General features: G+C 44.7%; 1 protein-coding gene across 33 annotated transcripts in view; it reads right to left on the bottom strand.

Annotated features, from left to right (window-relative positions):
• The window catches only part of Hace1 (HECT domain and ankyrin repeat containing, E3 ubiquitin protein ligase 1), a 108,345-nt gene that overhangs the window by 52,798 nt on the left and 35,826 nt on the right, over window positions 1-19,721 (bottom strand). For 21 of the 33 annotated variants that reach the window (XR_015644899.1, XR_015644900.1, XR_015644893.1 and 18 more), the window contains 4 exon segments: window positions 12,555-12,637; window positions 2,053-2,149; window positions 1,797-1,898; window positions 599-705 (listed from right to left, as the gene is read on the bottom strand). Coding sequence is in view for 25 of the 33 variants with exons in the window: in XM_087597874.1 (XP_087454000.1) it covers window positions 599-705; window positions 1,797-1,898; window positions 2,053-2,149; window positions 12,555-12,637 (389 nt within the window). In the remaining 8 variants the exon portion in view is untranslated. 33 annotated transcript variants of the gene reach the window in all.

Here is a 19,721-nt window from a genome sequence, read left to right as displayed (position 1 = left end):
CATTTAACAAAACTCACATTAATGTGATCTAGGTTTCTTTATAAAGTCTCGTGAACAAGCTGACCAGCCTGGGCTTTTTAAACAAAATGACAAACTGTAAATGTGGCGGTTTAAATGAGATGGCCCTACGGCCTGGGCATTTGCATGCTGAGGTTGGGGGCACTTTGGAGGAACTCGGGAGGTGTGGCCTTACTGTTACTGACGTACATGACTGACCTGGACAGGGGCTTTGAGTTTAAAAATGTGCACCCCTTAGAGCCTGCTCTCTGCCTCCTGTTTCGAGTCAAGGTGTGGACCCTCAGTTTCTCCTCCAGCTGCCTCGCCTGCTGCCTGCTGCCACACTCCCCTGCCACAATGGACTCTTATCCGCCAACAACGGTAAGCCAAATAACCCTTGTCTAAGCTGCCAAAGACAAGGTGTTTTATTATCGCAGTCTAGAAAGGTAACTAACAGGGTAAGTCAGCAAATATTTAAACAGCTCGTCAATGACAAAAGACAGCTGATTCCTGAGGAGGCCAAGCGGACAGACACTACATGTACGGACTCACTGGAATGCTTGCCTGCAAATGCTATCCACTGAGTCACCGAAATGCTTACCTAAGCAGTTTATGGCCATTTGTTGTAGCAACTTCAGCAAGACCTGTCAGGATCTTTAGGTACTGGCTTTCACTCTGCTGAGACAAATGCTGCAGAACTTGCCGTAACTGGGTTTACACAAATTAAAAACGAAAGTGATTACATAGTAAATAATCCATTAAATTATATCAATATATACACGTGGATTTGTTTAAATGCCTTGAAGCCAGTTAACTAGAATCAAGAACTTTACAATTATTATACTTTACATAAACTTAAGAGCCAATATAGAAAAAGATGCTTCAAAATTATCCACTTAAAAAATACACAGAGGAAATCAAGCATGCATGTAAAAATTTAATTCTAAACTTCTGAAGTTTACGCTACAATTCTTCCAGGACTATCGCTTTCACAGACACTGAGCTTGGGGCTGGAGATACAGCTCAGCAGGCATGGGGCCCCAGGGTTACACCCCAGCAGCACAAAGCACTAGGAAAGAGCTCAGTGATCAAGTGGTTACCCGTCATTACACAGCACTCCTCCTTCAGTCCTGTCCTCTATCCACGAGGAGAGTTATCATAAGGACAGACCAAAGAGCCACTCGGGTGATTCAGAGGGCGGTGTCAGGTGAGATGTGGTATTGTGTATAACTACACTACATATTCCTGGTACCCAAAACCTCTAGAAGCTCAAACTCTCGGTAAGGCATAGCAACTAAACATATTCGATGTGTATCTTCTCGTAGCTTAAAATCCTGTTCACATAGTCTGTCATGCCTAATAGAATATAAATGCTATGTAAATAGTTGCTATAGTATAGTTTTTAGGGAATAATGACAAAAAGTCTGACCATGTTTAATTGTGGTTTTTAGGGAATAATGACAAAAAGTCTGACCATGTTTAATTATGGTTTTTAGGGAATAATGACAAAAAGTCTGACCATGTTTAATTGTGGTTTTTAGGGAATAATGACAAAAAGTCTGACCATGTTTAATTGTGGTTTTTAGGGAATAATGACAAAAAGTCTGACCATGTTTAATTGTGGGTTTTAGGGAATAATGACCAAAAGTCTGACCATGTTTAATTGTGGTTTTTTAGCTGCAGAATCCCCATATACCAAGAGTTCACTATAACTCAATAAGTCATTACAGTTACAGACTGCGCGATGTAACAGGATTTAATCACGCCTCATTTACAGCCTATCAGCAAGCTTACGCTACCATGTTCTCCCGAAGGTCTTCATTCTGCGTCATTTGAACAATCGTCTGGAAAAGCCTGGGGTGATACTGAATTAACACTTCGCAAGTCTGTCCATAGCCACCCTACAAACAAAATCTACAATTATTCAGGTTTAAAAGCAAAGAGACTTTTAAAGATCATACTTGTCACAGACTAAACATCTTTACCCTCTTCGTTACAGAATTGTGGTTTCACTGTTTATAACTAATGGGTTGGAATGACACTCTGAAAGCATACCTGCACACACAGGTCCAGAGGGGTTACTCCGTTTTTATCTGGTAAATATTTGGCTCCTCGTAATAGAAGAATCTGCGCAGTATCTCTCTGGCCATGACTGTATAGAAACAGAATCAAGTTAAAAGCCTGCTCTTTTAACTTTTCCCTCTAAATTAGAACACTAGACTCCCCTACAGAGGCCTTCGCTTCACGGCAACAAGGACTACGCAGATTTCCCAGAAACGTAAACAAGTTAAAAACAAGCTCACTGTACTTCAGCCAGTGGCACTGTGTAAACATCACGTATAGCCAATTTGAATTAGACATTCTTAGTGCTCTGCTATGAATTTAGTGAGCAATTATGATAGGTCTTATCTTTCTATTGATAATTTATGACAACAGTAAGACTGCCCTTCATACACATACCAATTGACCAGAACTAACTTAAGAATAATAATCTAGGAGGTTGGAGAAAGGGCTCAGCCGTTAGGAGAACCTCTGCTCTTCCAGGGGACCAGGGTTCAATTCCTAGTGCCTATGTGCAAGCTCACAACTGAGTGTAACTCATTTCACGTTCCAAGAGATTCAATGCCCTCTTCTGTCCTCAACAGGCAACAAGCACAAGTGCTGTACAGACATACACTCAGGTAAAACTCACACGTGAAATTAATTAGTTAATTTAATAGTAGCCAAATTTTGCCAGCAAAAAACAAACAAACCAGTAGATTGGTTGTTTGAAAACAAGAGTAATTAGCATTATTATTAATATTCAATAAGAAATCTCACTCTGTAATCCAGGCTGGCCCCAAACTGAGGGCACCTCTGCCTCCGTCACATGGCTGCTGACCTGGGCAGACAGCAGAAGGCGCAGAAGTCCTCATGAGGCATCAGTGCAGCCATGCTGGGGTACTAGCCGAAGTATGGCACAGAGACTGTACAGTGGCTAAGTCACACTACCCTATGCTAGGCTGCTCCCTGTCATGCCCCAAACTAAAGCCGAAATGTCACCGAGATACCTAATTTATGTCAGAACACAGCGACAGCTCTGCTAGAAGTCAATAATCTAGTTTTTATAAAAACTATCCAATCTTAATAACTCATTTACAGTTGCTAAATGTCCATGTTTTCAGTCTTTCCATTGAAATTTTCCACTTTCAAAGTTTTACCCTTATTTATTTTATATGTATGTTTTCCCTACATGTACATGTATGTACCATGGACCTGCCTGATGCCCTCAGAGATCAAAAGGAGTCAGATCCTTTTGAACGGAGTTATGTATGTTAGGGCAGTAACAAAGTGCCCTAACAGCTGTATCATCTCTCCAGCCCCTAAGCTGCCAAATCTAAATAGCAGACTTAGTCTACAGCACCAAGAATGGTAGTTGGCACATAGCACATACACGTCACATCTAATAGCCTCTGTCATCAGGGCTGTAACCATGACAATTGTTACATGAGTTGTTAAATAAACAGGAAACCATTAGCCTACAAGACGTCCCTGTGCTTCAGCTACTATGCAACAGGAAACAAGCAAGTAAGAGCATGTTGTTCCTAACGAACATCCAGACGTGTGAGGGGTGTGTGTGTGCGTGCGTGCGGGCGTGTGTGCGTGCATTGACCCACACTTTCTAGCTCGTACTAAATTCCTTGGTATGTCTGAAGTAACTAGAGAAATAGGCTGAGTGTATTTGGCCTTCTGGCCCTGGTTCTTGAAGTAGCTTTGGAACAATCAAGTAAAAGACAATTTTTGTTAGACTGTTAGGACCAAAACCTCCCGGGTACTATCCTGGCCCTCATCAAGCTGCTCCTTGTCTTGCCGAGGCAAATTACCCTAGGTGAGCCATAGGAAGTAAACGTGCACAGCTCTGACATTCTCTATCTACCTTGTCTAAGGATCCATCACAAGATCACACTCCAGATAGTGCCCTACCTCGAACCTAAAAGAAAGGAATGCTGCCCAAAGACCATGAAGACTGAACAGAGCCTCCTGCTGGGTTTGCCACTCCGTCCTAGCACATTAAGTCATACCACTTTTGGTCCAGTAACATTTCTGCAGCGTCAATCACACCAATGTAACAAAGCTTCCATTTAAAAAAAAATTCAGCACTGGAGAACTCCTGGTTGGCTGAGACGAGACAGCATTGTACTTGTCCAAGGGTGACTAAGAAGCCACCCACCCGCCCAGAGGACAGTGCATCTCAACGCACTATCTACACAATGGAGTTCCTACAGGTGAGAGCCTACAAGACCTGCTCTATGGGTCTCTGTGTCCGCTACTTATTTATGTCCCTTAAAATATCTGCCATAATTTAATAAAAACAAGCACAATTTCCGGGGGACCTAAGAGCCACTCTGGCAAATTATGCCAACCCAAGGAGGGAGTCCCGGAGAGCCCAGCAGTAGCCAGGTAAGAATTCACAGGGGATAGATAAGACCTGCTCCAAGTACCTAAGACACAGAGCAATCTATTAGGATCAGCCCACAACTCTTGGAATCAGACACTATCACCCAGTACATGGAGTAACAACTGACTCAGAAGATATTCAACTGATGGCCACTTCAGAATCAACTGTTGGCTCCCTGATGGGAGGAAATGCCTCACGTTTCAGAGTGACAGAAGGGATCTGTATGTGAGCGGGACAGTGTTTTCCCTTTATGTTCACAGATTAGGTTTCAGGCAACCACAGAGCCAACCATCAGGCCAAACCCATGGCTGCAGCCACCCATATCATCCACATGGCCTCAGAGCTCACTGCTCAGACAGTAGTGCAGAGCTCTCTGAATCCCTGCTGGCTCTGAGTGCGATGCAGTCTATGTGGCGTTCTTTGTGCACATCAGCTGTGCTTAATCTAATCTAGCTAAGGTTTCTTTTTAAAAGGTCCAGCCAATGTTTCAAGAGTAATTGCTCAAGATCAACAAATAAATACTACAGAGGTATTTTTAAGCCTCCATATAAAAATTGTTGTTGTACATATAACAACACAAATTACTGCCGTGAGGGCTGGAGAGGAAGCTTCCTGGGTGAGTGTGTCTGAGCTCAGCTCCCAGCACAGCCACGTCACGTGTCTGCACAAGTGTCTGCACAAGTGTCCTGCACAAGTGTCCTGCACAGGGGATCCAATGTCGCCTGTGGGAACCAGCACTTTAGTACACATGCCTATACACACACACATACACAGACAGAAAATTAAAAGTAAAATAAATCTTGGGTCTGGAGAGACGGCTCAGCAAGGAAGAACACCTCTACTCTTGCAGGAGACCAGGGTTCAGTGCCCAGCACCCATACAGCAGCTCACAGCCGTCTGTTACTCCAGTTCCAGAGGATCTAGTGCTGGCTTCTGAACGCTGAGGGCACCAGGCACTCAAATGATGCGGAGACACACAAGCAGATAAAACACATACATAGGGGTTGGGGATTTAGCTCAGTGGTAAAGCACTTGCCTAGCAAGCGCAAGGCCCTGGGTTCGGTCCTCAGCTCCAGAAAAAAAAAAAAAAGAAAGAAAAAAAAAAGAAAACACATACATAAACATTATTAAATCTTATTGAAAAAAACAATAAAAATAAATCTTTAAAAAGAATAATTCACATTCAGAAAAAGAAATGCCAATACATTTTGAGAAAGCTGTATTTCTAAAACTACCTGACAATTTGTCACACTGACAATGAAGTGACACTTTACTTCAAAAGTGGATTAAAAGCAAGAAGCAATTGCTAATAACATGCAATTCACTAATTGTGAAGAGCACAATTAGCACTCCAAGTGCCACGTATATAAGGCTGTAATAGTCTACATCTATCCTATGACAGACTATGAAGCGTTGCAGATTTGAGTCTGTAACCCTGGATGGCCTGGAACTCGCTGAGTAGACCAAGAGCCTTGAGCATAAAGAGACCTGCCTGCCTCTTATCAGCTGCACTGATACTAAAACCCAGCACCGCCACACTGGGCTACGACTGTTTTCTTAATCGCCAGCTGTTTTTAGTAGCAGGTTTTATAACTATACCTTCTCCCAGCTTTATAATTAAATCCACTAAAGTAAACAAAACACAGGATGATATCACATGCTTGTGTCTCAGATACACAAGGAGCACACACACACTCCACGGGAAACATGCAGTGCATTCTGGCTTACCCCTCACGGCTGATGTTTGAACAAGTGACTGTATTTAGCATTATTTAGCATTAAAACAATCTTTAAACTAAATAACTGTTGAAGTTTACGGAATAATTATTCTTTATAAAAAATTAAGGCTGATTACATAAACTATCTTTATTAACTCTGAGAACTTCATACTCATCCTGTCATTCCTCCTCCTCGGTCCTCCCAGACCCTCCTCCTCGATCCTCCCAGACCCTCCTCCGCGGTCCTCCCAGACCCGCCACCTCGGTCCTCCCAGACCCTCCTCCTCGGTCCTCCCAGACCCTCCTCAGCAGTCCTCCCAGACCCGCCTCCTCGGTCCTCCCAGACCCGCCTCCTCGGTCCTCCCAGACCCTCCTTCACAGTCCTCCCAGACCCTCCTCCTCGGTCCTCCCAGCCCCGCCTCCTTGGTCCTCCCAGACCCTCCTCCGCAGTCCTCCCAGACCCTCCTCCGCAGTCCTCCCAGACCCTCCTCCGCAGTCCTCCCAGACCCTCCTCCTCGGTCCTCCCAGACACGCCTCTGCAGTCCCATGTCCTAAGCCACTGAGTCCAACTTGTGGCCCTCATACTCTGGGTGTGGGGCATCCAGCAGAGTGTAGTCATCCCACCAGGGGCACATTTAAAGCAGACAGACTTCTCCTCTCCGTAAAAGACTAATTTTTATGTTGACTGAGGTAATACCCTTTCCAAGGTCATAGCGTTGTTTATGAAAACGGAACTGTTTCTCCATGTCAGCTTCCTAACCGTGTGCTCTTTCGGCCTCCAATGTCCAAGAACTTGCACTAGTGCATTGCCTGGCAGGACTCACTCTGTGCTCTGACGCTTAGACTTTAACGCTACAAAACCCTCTGCTACTCCACCAGCAACTTCCCTACATATGTCCCACACCTCTCGCTTTTCCTAAGGAAAGTGTCTGTAAATTGAGAGGACACCTGAGACCCTAGAAACCACAGTACGATCAAACATGCTGCACTTGAGGGCTGTGGAGACGGCTCGGGGAGTTAAGGTGTGCACTGGGCAAGCAGGAGGATGCGAAACCCCAGCACCTCTATATGCAGCCAGGCTCGCACACCTGTAACCCCCACTGTTGGAGTCGAGACAGGAGGATCACGGGGCTTACTGAACACCTGATGCTCTTCTCTGGCCTTTACGTGTATGCAGTACCTCACATACCATCGGATGCCACCACACAGATTCAGACGGTTAAAATGTAAGATGAACAGTGCCCCAGACGTCATTCCCCTACAGCGAGAAATTTATCTTTTTGTTTCACTTCTTACTGCCTTTTCTCAAAAAGATCCAATGCTTGCTAAAGTAAATCTTAGTAGCCAGCACAGGGGTCATGTCCATAATGCTGAGCATTTAGCTGAGGAGAAAGGACTGTCATGAGTTCTAGGCCAGCCTTGTCCATGTAGTGACAAGCCAGACTAGGCTAGAACAACACAGTCTTTAAAATAAAAATTAAGAATAGCTTAGCACAGTGTCCCTGTGTTTAATTCCTAGTACCACACACAGCCACACACACACAGGCACACACCTGAGTTTTAAAAAAATCTTTAGAATATGGAACAAAGAATAAATACTTTCAAAACAATCTCTTAACCTTATTCTTATATTCAGATATGCTATTAGAATAATCCGGTTCTGCATAATAATTTTTTGTATTAAATATTTTGAATGTCATTGTTTTGTATGTAACTGTAGTGATTCACTCCTTTACAAGCACTCACTAAATAAACACCTAAGTACAAAATATTGTACAAACATTCTAAGAAAGCATTAAAATAAACATCCTTTTGCTTTCACTAATGCTGAGATAGACTACAAACTAGTAAATAAGTAGGTAGGAAATAAAGAGGTACAAAAAAAGAAGGCCATGCTGTGAGACTATAATACAAAATTTGAGGTTTTAAATTGATCAGAACTGTGATTCTAAAAAGCAAGTTAAAGCCAGGTTGTTTGTTTACTTGACATAAGCTAGACTTACAGGGAAGAGGAGCCTGGGTTAATGACTGACTCTACGGCATAGCCTATAGGCTAGTCTGTAGGGCATTTTCCTACACTGATGATTGACATGAAAGACAATGCTGGGAGGTTCACTGCATTGGGGCCACCCCTGGGTGGTTAATCGTAGGTGGTAAAGGAAAACAGGCTGAGCCTCCATAGTCTCTGCCTCAGCTCCTGCCTCCAGGTTCCTGTCTTGAACTGCTCTCCTCAGTGTACTGTGTGGCCGGGATGTGTAACCCAAATAAACCCTCTCTTTCCCAAGCTGCTTTTGGTCAGCACTTTGTCACAGCAACAAAAGCAGACTAAGACACCAGGTACACGTGTCTATGATCCAAGCACAGGGAACGCAGAGGCAGGAGGATCACAAGGTTGAGGCCAACCTGGATCACACTCCTATCTCAACCGAAAGCAGGTGGCAGGTAAAGTTAAAGCCACCACACAGAATGGCTAAGGAAACACCATGGAGAAAACCACAGTGGACACCCGCACTTAGTGAATGCAGAGGACAAGCAGTGAGCACCTGAGTGAGTCTCACAGGTCAAGAGAAGTGAGGCTCATGTGACTGCAGCAATGACACACCGAACATTCAAGTGCCAAGAACTTAGTCTTTTTGTCTTGGTTGCTGCTTTTCAAAGGGCCACTTTGCTGAGAAAAGAATTTACTAGAGGGAAGCAAGAGTAGGGTCAGGGAGAGCATGCAGACTTCTGCAGTACTTTAAGTCCCTTGAGAGAGAGTCTAGGGATGCAGAAAATGTCCTGAAGGAAGACTTTAAACAACTTACTAATAATAACAGGTTCCAAACACAGAGTCAAAAAGTAACAATGATCTAACTTCTGCATCACACAAGCAGGAAGAGAAGACGCACATGAAAGAGAGCTATGAAGAGGAAAGTAAGATGTCACATTCTGGACGTGTTAAAATCTGAGATTTTCTATGATAATGCAACCAACCTGGGCGCCTCAAAGGAATTTCCAATCTAAAAGTAAACACCAAAGATATAATGTAGAGAAAAGTTTAAAGGAAATGGGCTGAAGAGATGACTCAGCAGTTAAAAGCACTGGCTGCTCTTCCGAAGAAGAGAGCTCCAAGTCCCAGCACCATGGAGTATTACAACAGTCAGTAAGTCCAGTTCCAGGGGATGTGAACCCTCTCCTGGCCTCCAAGGGCATGGCATATACAGACACACAGACAGGCAAACCATCTATAAACATAAAAATAATAATGTTTTCAAAAATTCTAAGATAAAAGGTAGAATATTATTCCAGAAACTCAAGCTAATATCTTTCATAAGTTTATGACATAATGGACACTGGTTATCTGCAAATATGAATGTTGCTTTTATTTTCTCAAGTAAAGTAACAAGAGCTGTACCCCAGCTTTTCAAATGCATGGCTTGGGCTGAGGCCATACAGCTAGATTCTATCTAACTATCCCTAGGTCTAGGCCTAGACCTGGAAGCTTCTAGCCCCACACAATCTAATCTTCTACAAGACTGGACCAGCTTCAGCACGGCCCCCATATGCTAATCTACAATGCGTCAGCTTCCAAGACTCACTGCTGAATAAACTCACACTTTCTAGCTCTTTCTGAACTCTGGCTGGTTGGATCAACTCAGCTGCTCCATGGCTCAAACTCCTCAGAGCTGACTGATTCAATCTGGCTTCTCTCAGCCTCTCTCTGAATTGCTCTGTTGGGAAACACTGCCCCCACGAACTGAACTGCTGTGAACTGAACTGAGCACAACTGAATTGAACTGAATTCAATTCAATTCTCTATCCCTCACTTCTCTTTAAGTAGCCTCTCTTTCCTGTCTGTCCTCAATAGAGTTGGGCATATCCTAGCTCAGACTCACTCTGCCAAATCTCTCTCTGACTCGTCACTCTGTCGGCCCCTCAGTTAGACATCATTGCTTGGGACCAAGGGTGTGCTAAGGGTGCGTCTGTAGTCCACCCTCAGGGTTAAAGATGTGTGTGTCACATCTGCATTCCAGCTGGACTGTAAGTGTGATCCTTGCCAGAGCAACCATGCTGCTGGATTGAAATTCCTTACGTTTATCAACGAACCCCTTACATCATAAGAATAAGATAACACTGAACTCAGATATGAACTAGAAGACTGAAACTCAAAGAGCTGTCGTATGTAAAAGCTCCTTGAATAGAACAGCTTAACTATTTTATAACTCACATAATTCACATTAAAAATATCATATCAACATGGGTTATATTTACATACTTAGGGTGTGCGTGCGTGTGTGTGTGTGTGTGTGTGTGTGTGTGTGTGTGTGTGTAACAATTAGAGAAAAAGAGGCCATGAATTTTGAGAGAGGACAAGTAGTGTTAAATGGGAGGGGATGGAATGATGTGATTATAAATTTTAAAAATAAATTACACAGAGACAGACAGACAGACACACACACACACGCACACACACACACACACACACACGCACGCACGCACGCACGCACGCACGCACACACACACACAACCACAGTGTTTGTAAACTGCCTCAAATAAAGAGCTGAAGAAGGTTGGGGAGAAAGCTCACTAGTTAACATGCAGAGGACCTGAGCTCAGTTTCCAGAATGACAGGTCAGTGACAATCACCTCTAATTCCAGCACCAGGGCATCTGACATCTGATACCCTCTGCTGGCCTCCACAGGCACCTATAATTACGTACACAGACCTCCATAAGACACACACACACACATAACTAACTCCGAAACGTCTTTTAATGAACACATGGTCTAAACGGTAACATCAGAGGCACCAGTGATGACTCGACAGGGAAAAGGCGCACCTCTCTGCTGAAGGTCAATCTCTATAAGAGGACATAAAAGAGGCTGAGGAGACTGCTCAGCGCCTAAGAGTGCTTGCTGCTCCTGTAAAGGATGCAGGTTCAATTCAGCGTCCTGATGGCAGCTAACCTGTGACTCCAGGTCCAGGAAGCCAGACACACTCTTCTGGGCTCCTCAGGAACTAGGTACGCATAGGATGCACACATGTACAGCCATACGCATAAAACCAAAATAAGTAACTTTAAAATGATATAAAAGAACAGAGTAAGTTTCTAAGATCTCTAAAACTAAATGAATGAATGAGTTCAACTGGCATACAATTAGCCGTCCGCACCTATGGGTTCTGTATGACTGGAAACAGAGTGAGGGGTACAGCTGTTGTACCTATACTGAGTACATACATACTTTTCCTCCTATCATGGCTGAAACAATACGGTACAACCACTGTCTACACTGCATTCAGAGTGGATGCAAGCAATGGCTAAGCTAGGCAAAAGATGTCTAAAGTTGCATATGAATACTCTGGTGTTTAAAGTTGCATATGAATATCTGGGCATTTTGCATCGGGGACTTTAAATTAAATGTGGATATCCATCAGGGTGAAAAGCTGTTTCAGAACCAATACCCAAGGATACCAAGGGACAACTATAGGATTGTAAAGCAAACAGCAACAACAAAATGAACTACAGTAGGTGTCTGCATTATCCCTAGCTGCAAACTCCCTCTAGGTGACACATTACAAACACTTATAGGTATGTGTGTACAGGTATGAGTGTAAATTGTTCGTACATTACACTTCAGGGTTGGTTTGTGCTGCGATTGGCTTTCACCGCCCTTGTGCTGGGGATGGAAGAAGGACCTTTCGCGTATGCCTAGGCCGGTCCGCAGTACGCCCCAGCCCTTGTTTATCACTGCTTACTGATTCTTACGTGCGTATGTGATACGGTCAGTGAGTAAGCGAAATACTTGCTGCTTACAAGAGTTAGAAAACAAAAGAACAAGTCAAGGAAAATGGCCAAGACAGGAGTGCACAAGCAGAACACAGAACACAGACTGATAATGACTCAGCACTGTTTAGAAAGTTATATAAATAAAGGCCTGGCTGTGAACCAAGGCACTGAGCACTCAACAGTTTATCTCAAGGGAACAGGCCTAGGCATGTAATAAACTACAGAACTCACTGGGTTACTGCTTCGCTCTAAAACTGAAGTAGCCAAGCCAATAAAAACAGCTCCACTGATAAGGACAGCAGCAATTAAATGAGATGCTAAGTACGAGTGCTTATACTTACAACCCCAGCACTTATGAGGCTAGAGAAGGAGGACCTAACGTTTGATGCCAGCCATGGGCTACACTGTGCATTCTAAGCAACCCTGGGCTACAGAGTGAGACCTTACCACAAATAACAGTAACAGTAATAGAAAAAGCTTTCTCTCCTGCAATTAAGGGACAGAATGGGATCCATTATGCTACATAAAAGCAAAGCACTTGGAGGGAAACACACACAAGTGTGTGTGTGTGAAAACACAGCAGACACCCAGCGTTCTGTAAGGGAGCACCTCTGAGAATACGAAGTCTGGTACCTGCAAGCAAAGTACAGTGGCGTAGCTCCTGCCACATTCGGCCGGTTGATGTCAGCACCGCTGTCCAGCAGACACTGCACGGTCTGGGGAGAAAGTTAACACAGTGAAGCCAGAAGACGCAGACAAGACACAGTTACTAGAACGTCAATCCACATGAGAAGAAGTATCCCGTATCCCCACAGCTAAGCATTAAAAAGAAAGTGGGTGTGCAGGCTCACGACGGTCGTGACGATGGCGGTCGTGATGGCGAGCAAGCCCACCTCCACAGAAGCCCCTGACCCCCGGGGCACACTGCGGCCTCTGTGCAGTCAGTGCAGGAGGAAGTGTACTTGTCAGGGAGAGCATCGCTCACACAGCAGCCAAAAGCCATGGCTGCTCTGCTCAAGACAGGAAATGTGGCTGGAAACCAAGACACTGACTTCTGTCAATTATAATCATTTAAAACTGCATAGCGACAAAAGGCTAGCAAACTGGACATTATTACTCTTAGGTACCTAAAGTTTAAAACTAAAATGCTTTACCTCTTGAAATATAAAAGTCAGACCCAGAGCTGTACTTCTCTCAAAGCCAGAGTGTGAATGTTGAAGTAGAACATGTTAAAAGCTAAGAAGACCTCTTCACTCAACCAAAGTCCATGCTGGGTCACATTCTCTCAAAGTCGGCCATGCAGACTCACTCTGCCCCTGTGCTCATCTGATTCACACCAAAAGTGCGTTCACGTAAAAGCTTGAAGTGCACATCTGAGACTCAGGCCAGAACAAAGGCCGCCTGACAAGCCAGCTCAGAAATAATGTTCCTCGTGTTACTCCTATTCCTCGTCTGACTGTCTCCTTTAAAAAATGAAGGCAGTATATAAGGACATTAAAAAGAAAACAACTTTGGAATTAATTTATTTAGCATTACTTCTGGATCAACCACACACACTGATGCCCTAAACCTTAGCCCCAGGTCAATAACAAGATCACAGCACACACCCACACAGAGAGGAAGAAGGGTCCAAGAGCACAGGAAGTCAGTTAAGCTCTCCACAGGGAACATTTGGCCATGCCCAAGTTATTTTGACTTTCATGACTAGGGAAGAGAGAACGCTATTGGTTAGCTAGTGAGCAAAGATCAGTAACAGAAATTCTGTCATGTACACCCCCACCTTCCTCTATGCCCTCCCAAAATTGAGTCCATCCAAACTATAGACCGTGCTGTTACAAATCCTGGTGTACAGCTAGGCCAGGCAGTAATTCATCCTACCTACAACGTTCCAGTCGGTGCCCTTACTATCTCATTACTAAATATGAGTGAACAGACAATATTTCAGACGGAACAAAAGCAGACTCTAACAGAGAGACAAAAGTCAATCAAAACAGTACTCAGAGTAATACAGAAAATAAAGGGAGTCACACAAAAACACTATCTGGACAGTATCTGGGCAGGCTCATACCTGCCTATAACCTCAGCTCTCAGGCGGCGAACACAGTATTCCAAATAGCAGCCTGGGCTACAAAGCAAGCTGGAGGTCAGCCTGAGCTACATAAAAAAACCTTGACTCAAAATGGCAGGATGGATGGAGGCAGAGAGGAGACAAAGAAGAAGCGAGGAGGAGAGCCTTAAAGGAGAGAGAGAGGAGAGCCTTAAAGGAGAGAGAGGAGAGCCTTAAAGGAGAGAGAGAGGAGAGCCTTAAAGGAGAGAGAGGAGAGCCTTAAAGGAGAGAGAGAGGAGAGCCTTAAAGGAGAGAGACGGGAGAGCCTTAAAGGAGAGAGAGAGGAGAGCCTTAAAGGAGAGAGAGGAGAGCCTTAAAGGAGAGAGAGAGGAGAGCCTTAAAGGAGAGAGAGAGGAGAGCCTTAAAGGAGAGAGAGAGGAGAGCCTTAAAGGAGAGAGAGAGGAGAGCCTTAAAGGAGAGAGAGAGGAGAGCCTTAAAGGAGAGAGAGAGGAGAGCCTTAAAGGAGAGAGACGGGAGAGCCTTAAAGGAGAGAGAGAGGAGAGCCTTAAAGGAGAGAGAGGAGAGCCTTAAAGGAGAGAGAGAGGAGAGCCTTAAAGGAGAGAGAGAGGAGAGCCTTAAAGGAGAGAGACGGGAGAGCCTTAAAAGAGAGAGAGAGGAGAGCCTTAAAGGAGAGAGAGGAGAGCCTTAAAGGAGAGAGAGAGGAGAGCCTTAAAGGAGAGAGAGGAGAGCCTTAAAGGAGAGAGAGAGGAGAGCCTTAAAAGAGAGAGAGAGGAGAGCCTTAAAGGAGAGAGAGGGGAGAGCCTTAAAGGAGAGAGGAGAGCCTTAAAGGAGAGAGACGGGAGAGCCTTAAAGGAGAGAGAGAGGAGAGCCTTAAAGGAGAGAGAGGAGAGCCTTAAAGAAGAGAGAGAGGAGAGCCTTAAAAGAGAGAGAGAAGGGAGAGCCTTAAAGGAGAGAGAGAGAGGAGAGCCTTAAAGGAGAGAGAGAGGAGAGCCTTAAAAGAGAGAGAGAGAGGAGAGCCTTAAAGGAGAGAGAGAGGAGAGCCTTAAAGGAGAGAGAGAGGTGTATTTTAACCATGGAACAAGAGCAAAAATCTGGGGAGAAAAATATTTATTAGATGAGAAATTGAGAATTCTATAATAGAAGTAAGAATCCAACTAACATTTAGAAAGATAATATTTGGGACCTCAACAAGACAGGAAAAGCAAATAAATGGAAATAAGATGAGAAGATCAGTGAACCAGTAGAGACTCGCTGCAGAAACCACGAGCCCACAGACACAGCATCACACAGACCTTGGAGTCCCAGGGCTGCCCAGACACAATATCACACAGACGGAGTCCCAGGACTGCCCACAACTGAGCAGCACAAGGAGTCGGATCCGAACCACCCGCCAAGTACCCAGACTTAGTACACTTAAAGAACTTCGACAACGCGATGTCCATGTAAACGCTGTTAGCAGGAAGTAAGATCTCAGAGATGACTGAGATCAGACAAATATTCAACTTCATAAATACAACATTAGAATCTAAATCATTTTTAAAGCCTTCTAGTTTTTTAATTATTGCAAAGGTATAAATCGCTAGTCATTTATGCTTCTACTCAAATATATAATCAAAACGTACTTATTGTTTTTAACATCTGAAATATCTTTTGTTAAAAGTAGAAATTTGGGAAACCTTTGCTCCCCCCAAAAAAAATGAATTAAAACAAAAAAAGATATGATATAGAAACCAAAATATAAGAAATAAACACAAAAGACATTACGAATGATCCAGACTGAGGGAAAGAAAAGCAGAATTGGCAGACTGCCTAACAAACTTGTCTTTGTAGACGAGAGCGCTGTGATGTTATGGGGACGCGTGAGGAAACTGCTGATCCACACAAGCACAACTGAAAGCCTGGGCTCACCAAGTGGTTTAGCCCTCACAGCCCAAGCTCAACGCCAGGGCCTACGTGGTACAGGAGACAAAGGCCTCCACAACTTCTCTTCTGGCTTCCACACGTACACCCATAACACATCACACAGCACAACACACAAACCCCAAAAGCCAAAAATAAAGAAATGAAGAGGAAGTCAATTACTAATTTTAAGAGTGCTCGCTGCCCAATCCAATGAGTCAGAGGAGATGAAGACGGGCAACAGCATCTTCCTACACAACAGGACCGACGCACACACAGATAAACTCACGAGGTTACGGCAACACGGCATGGGGTCTGCAGGGCTCAAGGCAGATGGGGTCCCAGCACTAAGTTGGGAAAGTGGACACAAGCTTCCTCCCCTAACCCGGAAGCTACCTTCCACTGACAACCACGTGCAAAAAACATTAGTTCCCTGCAGAGACTCTCACTGAGGACACTAACGCACCTGAGGCCGAGCACCACATCAGCCGAAGACGGCCAACACGGAATGAAGACTTTTAGTCTCACACTCTTGTGTTTGGGTATTTTTTGTTTTGTTTTATCTCACTGGGCTTTTGCATCTACATGACAGCTTCTAATTCTATTTTCATGGATTTTCTGTTTTTGTTGATTTTCAATTTTTTATTCAGCTTTGCCTGTTTGTTTTCTAAAAAGAAAGAATATGGAGATTTGGGAAGGAATGGGAGGGGCTGGGGAAGGGGAAACTATGATCATACTATACTGTATGAAAAACATTTTCCAATAAAGAATATAGTCTTTAAAGATGTTTACAACTTGACTCATCAGTGAAAAAAAATTTACCTAACTATATATTAATATTATTGCCTAAATAAAGTGTATAAGTCCATAAAGGGACAATATCTAAGCGTCAAAGACTGAAAGCAGCCATAGCGACTTACTGTTTGAAGGCAGACAGCAGAGAAAAGCCTACAACTTGAACAGCATCACTTCGGGTGGTCTTGGTTTAAGAGAAAGAAGGTAACGGACTGTCTCGTCTTACCAAAGGACTCTGAGAGAAGACTTAGCATGCAGTGGTCATACACGGCTGCCTGAGTTTCTCATGTCTCAACAGGAATTCTAAAATCACCACAGTGTAGGTCAGCTGTAGCTTTTCAAAGCGAGCAAACACAGATTAAGGGAGACTTAGAAACAGTGCCCGATGGCCACCGCTGGGGTGGGGTGGGCCCCGCCTTGTTTGTAGCTTTAGGTGTAGCTTAGTGTGGAAAGGCCTAGGTTCAGTCCCCAGCACAAAAGCAAGACTAGAAAACTCTGGTATCTGCCATCCATCGCCTTCCTTCTAGGCAAGCAGCAGCAGGGACTGGCTCCGTGGTAAAAGTGCTTGCTGTGAAAGCAAGAAGACTGAGTTCAAATCCCCAGTACTCACATAAAAGCAGGCATAGCAACACGGGCAGGGAGCAGCCCAGTGATGAAGTAAGTGGCCGGCCAGCCTAGCCGAGCTGATGAGCATCAAGCTCAATGCGAGGCACTCACTCGGCCCCTCAGAAGTGAGGGGTAGGAAGGGACTGCGCAGCATCCTCCTCTGGCCCCCACATGATGGAGGAGCCGAAGATTGAGCATTTGGGTCCCCGTTCTTAAGAAAGGCTCCCACGGGCTTGACCCTGGCTTCACCGTGCAGACTCCTGCCCCCAGAAGTTGGCTGCATGTGATCGCAGGCAGGACTAAGATGGATGCAATCAGTGTCCGCTGCCATTACCAACTCATAGACGTGAACTTCATCTCCCAGGAGACTCAGGCGTGGTAAAAGCACGCGCACTGAAAACACATTTCCAGGGGCCAGAGACACGGCTCAGTGGTTAAGAGCACTGGTCCACTTCCAGAGGACCCAGATCCACTCCCAGCACCTACACGGTGGCTCAGACATTTCTAAACCCAGCCCAGGGACAACCAGGTGCACCAGGCATGCGCTCGGTACACAGGTACATATGCAGGCGAAATCCCAGGCATGCACAGGTACACAGGTGTAAGTGCAGGTGAAATCCCAGGCATGCACAGGTACACAGGTGTAAATGCAGGTGAAATCCCAGGCATGCACAGGTACACAGGTGTAAATGCAGGTGAAATCCCAGGCATGCACAGGTACACAGGTGTACATGTGCAGGCGAAATCCCAGGCATGCACTCGGTATACAGGTGTACATGCAGGTGAAATCCCAAGCATGCACAGGTACACAGGTGTACATGCAGGTGAAATCCTAGGCATGCACAGGTACACAGGTGTACATATGCAGGTGAAATCCCAGGCATGCACTCGGTACACAGGTGTACATGCAGGTGAAATCCCAGGCATGCGCTCGGTACACAGGTACATATGCAGGCGAAATCCCAGGCATGCACAGGTACACAGGTGTAAGTGCAGGTGAAATCCCAGGCATGCACAGGTACACAGGTGTACATGTGCAGGCGAAATCCCAGGCATGCACTCGGTATACAGGTGTACATGCAGGTGAAATCCCAAGCATGCACAGGTACACAGGTGTACATGCAGGTGAAATCCTAGGCATGCACAGGTACACAGGTGTACATATGCAGGTGAAATCCCAGGCATGCACTCGGTACACAGGTGTACATATGCAGGTGAAATCCCAGGCATGCACAGGTACACAGGTGTACATGCAGGTGAAATCCCAGGCATGCACAGGTACACAGGTGTACATATGCAGGTGAAATCCCAGGCATGCACTCGGTACACAGGTGTACATGCAGGTGAAATCCCAGGCATGCACTCGGTACACAGGTATAAGTGCAGGTGAAATCCCAGGCATGCACAGGTACACGGGTGTAAGTGCAGGTGAAATCCCAGGCATGCACTGGGTACACACGTACATATGCAGGTGAAATCCCAGGCATGCACTCAGTACACAGGTACACATGCAGGCGAAATCCCATTCAGAAAGAAAAGTTTCGTATGCAGCTCAAACCTAACCACGTAAAAGCTTCAGTATTAAACTTTACTACTAGCATATATATAATATATTATATAATATTGTTATAATATTGTTATTATATATATTATAGTTAAAACTGCATGATGGTATAGTAATATGAATAACTGTACCACGTATCTAGATACTGTGCTGATAAGCACCTATCAATTCATTTAATGTCTCCACTTCTATAAGCAGGATATTGAATTCCCAAAAGGTCAAGTAATTTATACTCCAGCACACAAAAAACAGATATTAAAAACCTAAGCCCGTGATCAAAATAAGTCTCTTCTCCACAAAGGAGAAATTCCCGTTTTTGTGACTTCACGTTACTCCGTAGTTCTATCTTCATAAACTACATTAACTGTAGAATATTCTATTCACTTTTAAATGTCAGCTCACCACACTGAGAGTGAGGGGGAGGAGACTCTTCTGTGGACACGTCTGTGGCGGATGCACAGTCTAACGAGGCAGGACGATTCACCCTGACCCTGACAGCTCATGGGCTGGGCCCTGGCTGGCTGACAAGCTCCCGCTCTAGCTCCTGCTGCTATGGCCTCCCTGGGGTATGAGTATAACCTGGACTTGTAAGCTGGGTGAACCACGTGCTCCCTTCCCGTGCTTTTCGTCAGGATGTCTTATTAAAGAGAACACACTGACATCCTAATCCTTACCACAATCTATAAAGCAGTTAACTAGGACCTAAACAGTTGCTTGTTTGGCTTTTAAACACTGCCATTTTGAAAGCCACTCCACTTTTTACAGTGCTTCTGTACTTTCAGTAATACTGTAGAGATTTCAGGATAAAACTAATTTAACCATAGACTAAATATCCCCTTTACTATTTTCAACAAAGTGGTCAGACTAA

This window comes from Rattus norvegicus, chromosome 20 (genome assembly GCF_021556685.1).
Source record: "Rattus norvegicus strain SHRSP/BbbUtx chromosome 20, alternate assembly SHRSP_T2T, whole genome shotgun sequence".
NCBI classification, from domain to species: Eukaryota; Metazoa; Chordata; class Mammalia; order Rodentia; family Muridae; genus Rattus; species Rattus norvegicus.
The sequence above is the reverse complement of the archived record's forward strand: the minus strand, read 5'-3'. Positions and strand labels throughout refer to the sequence as shown.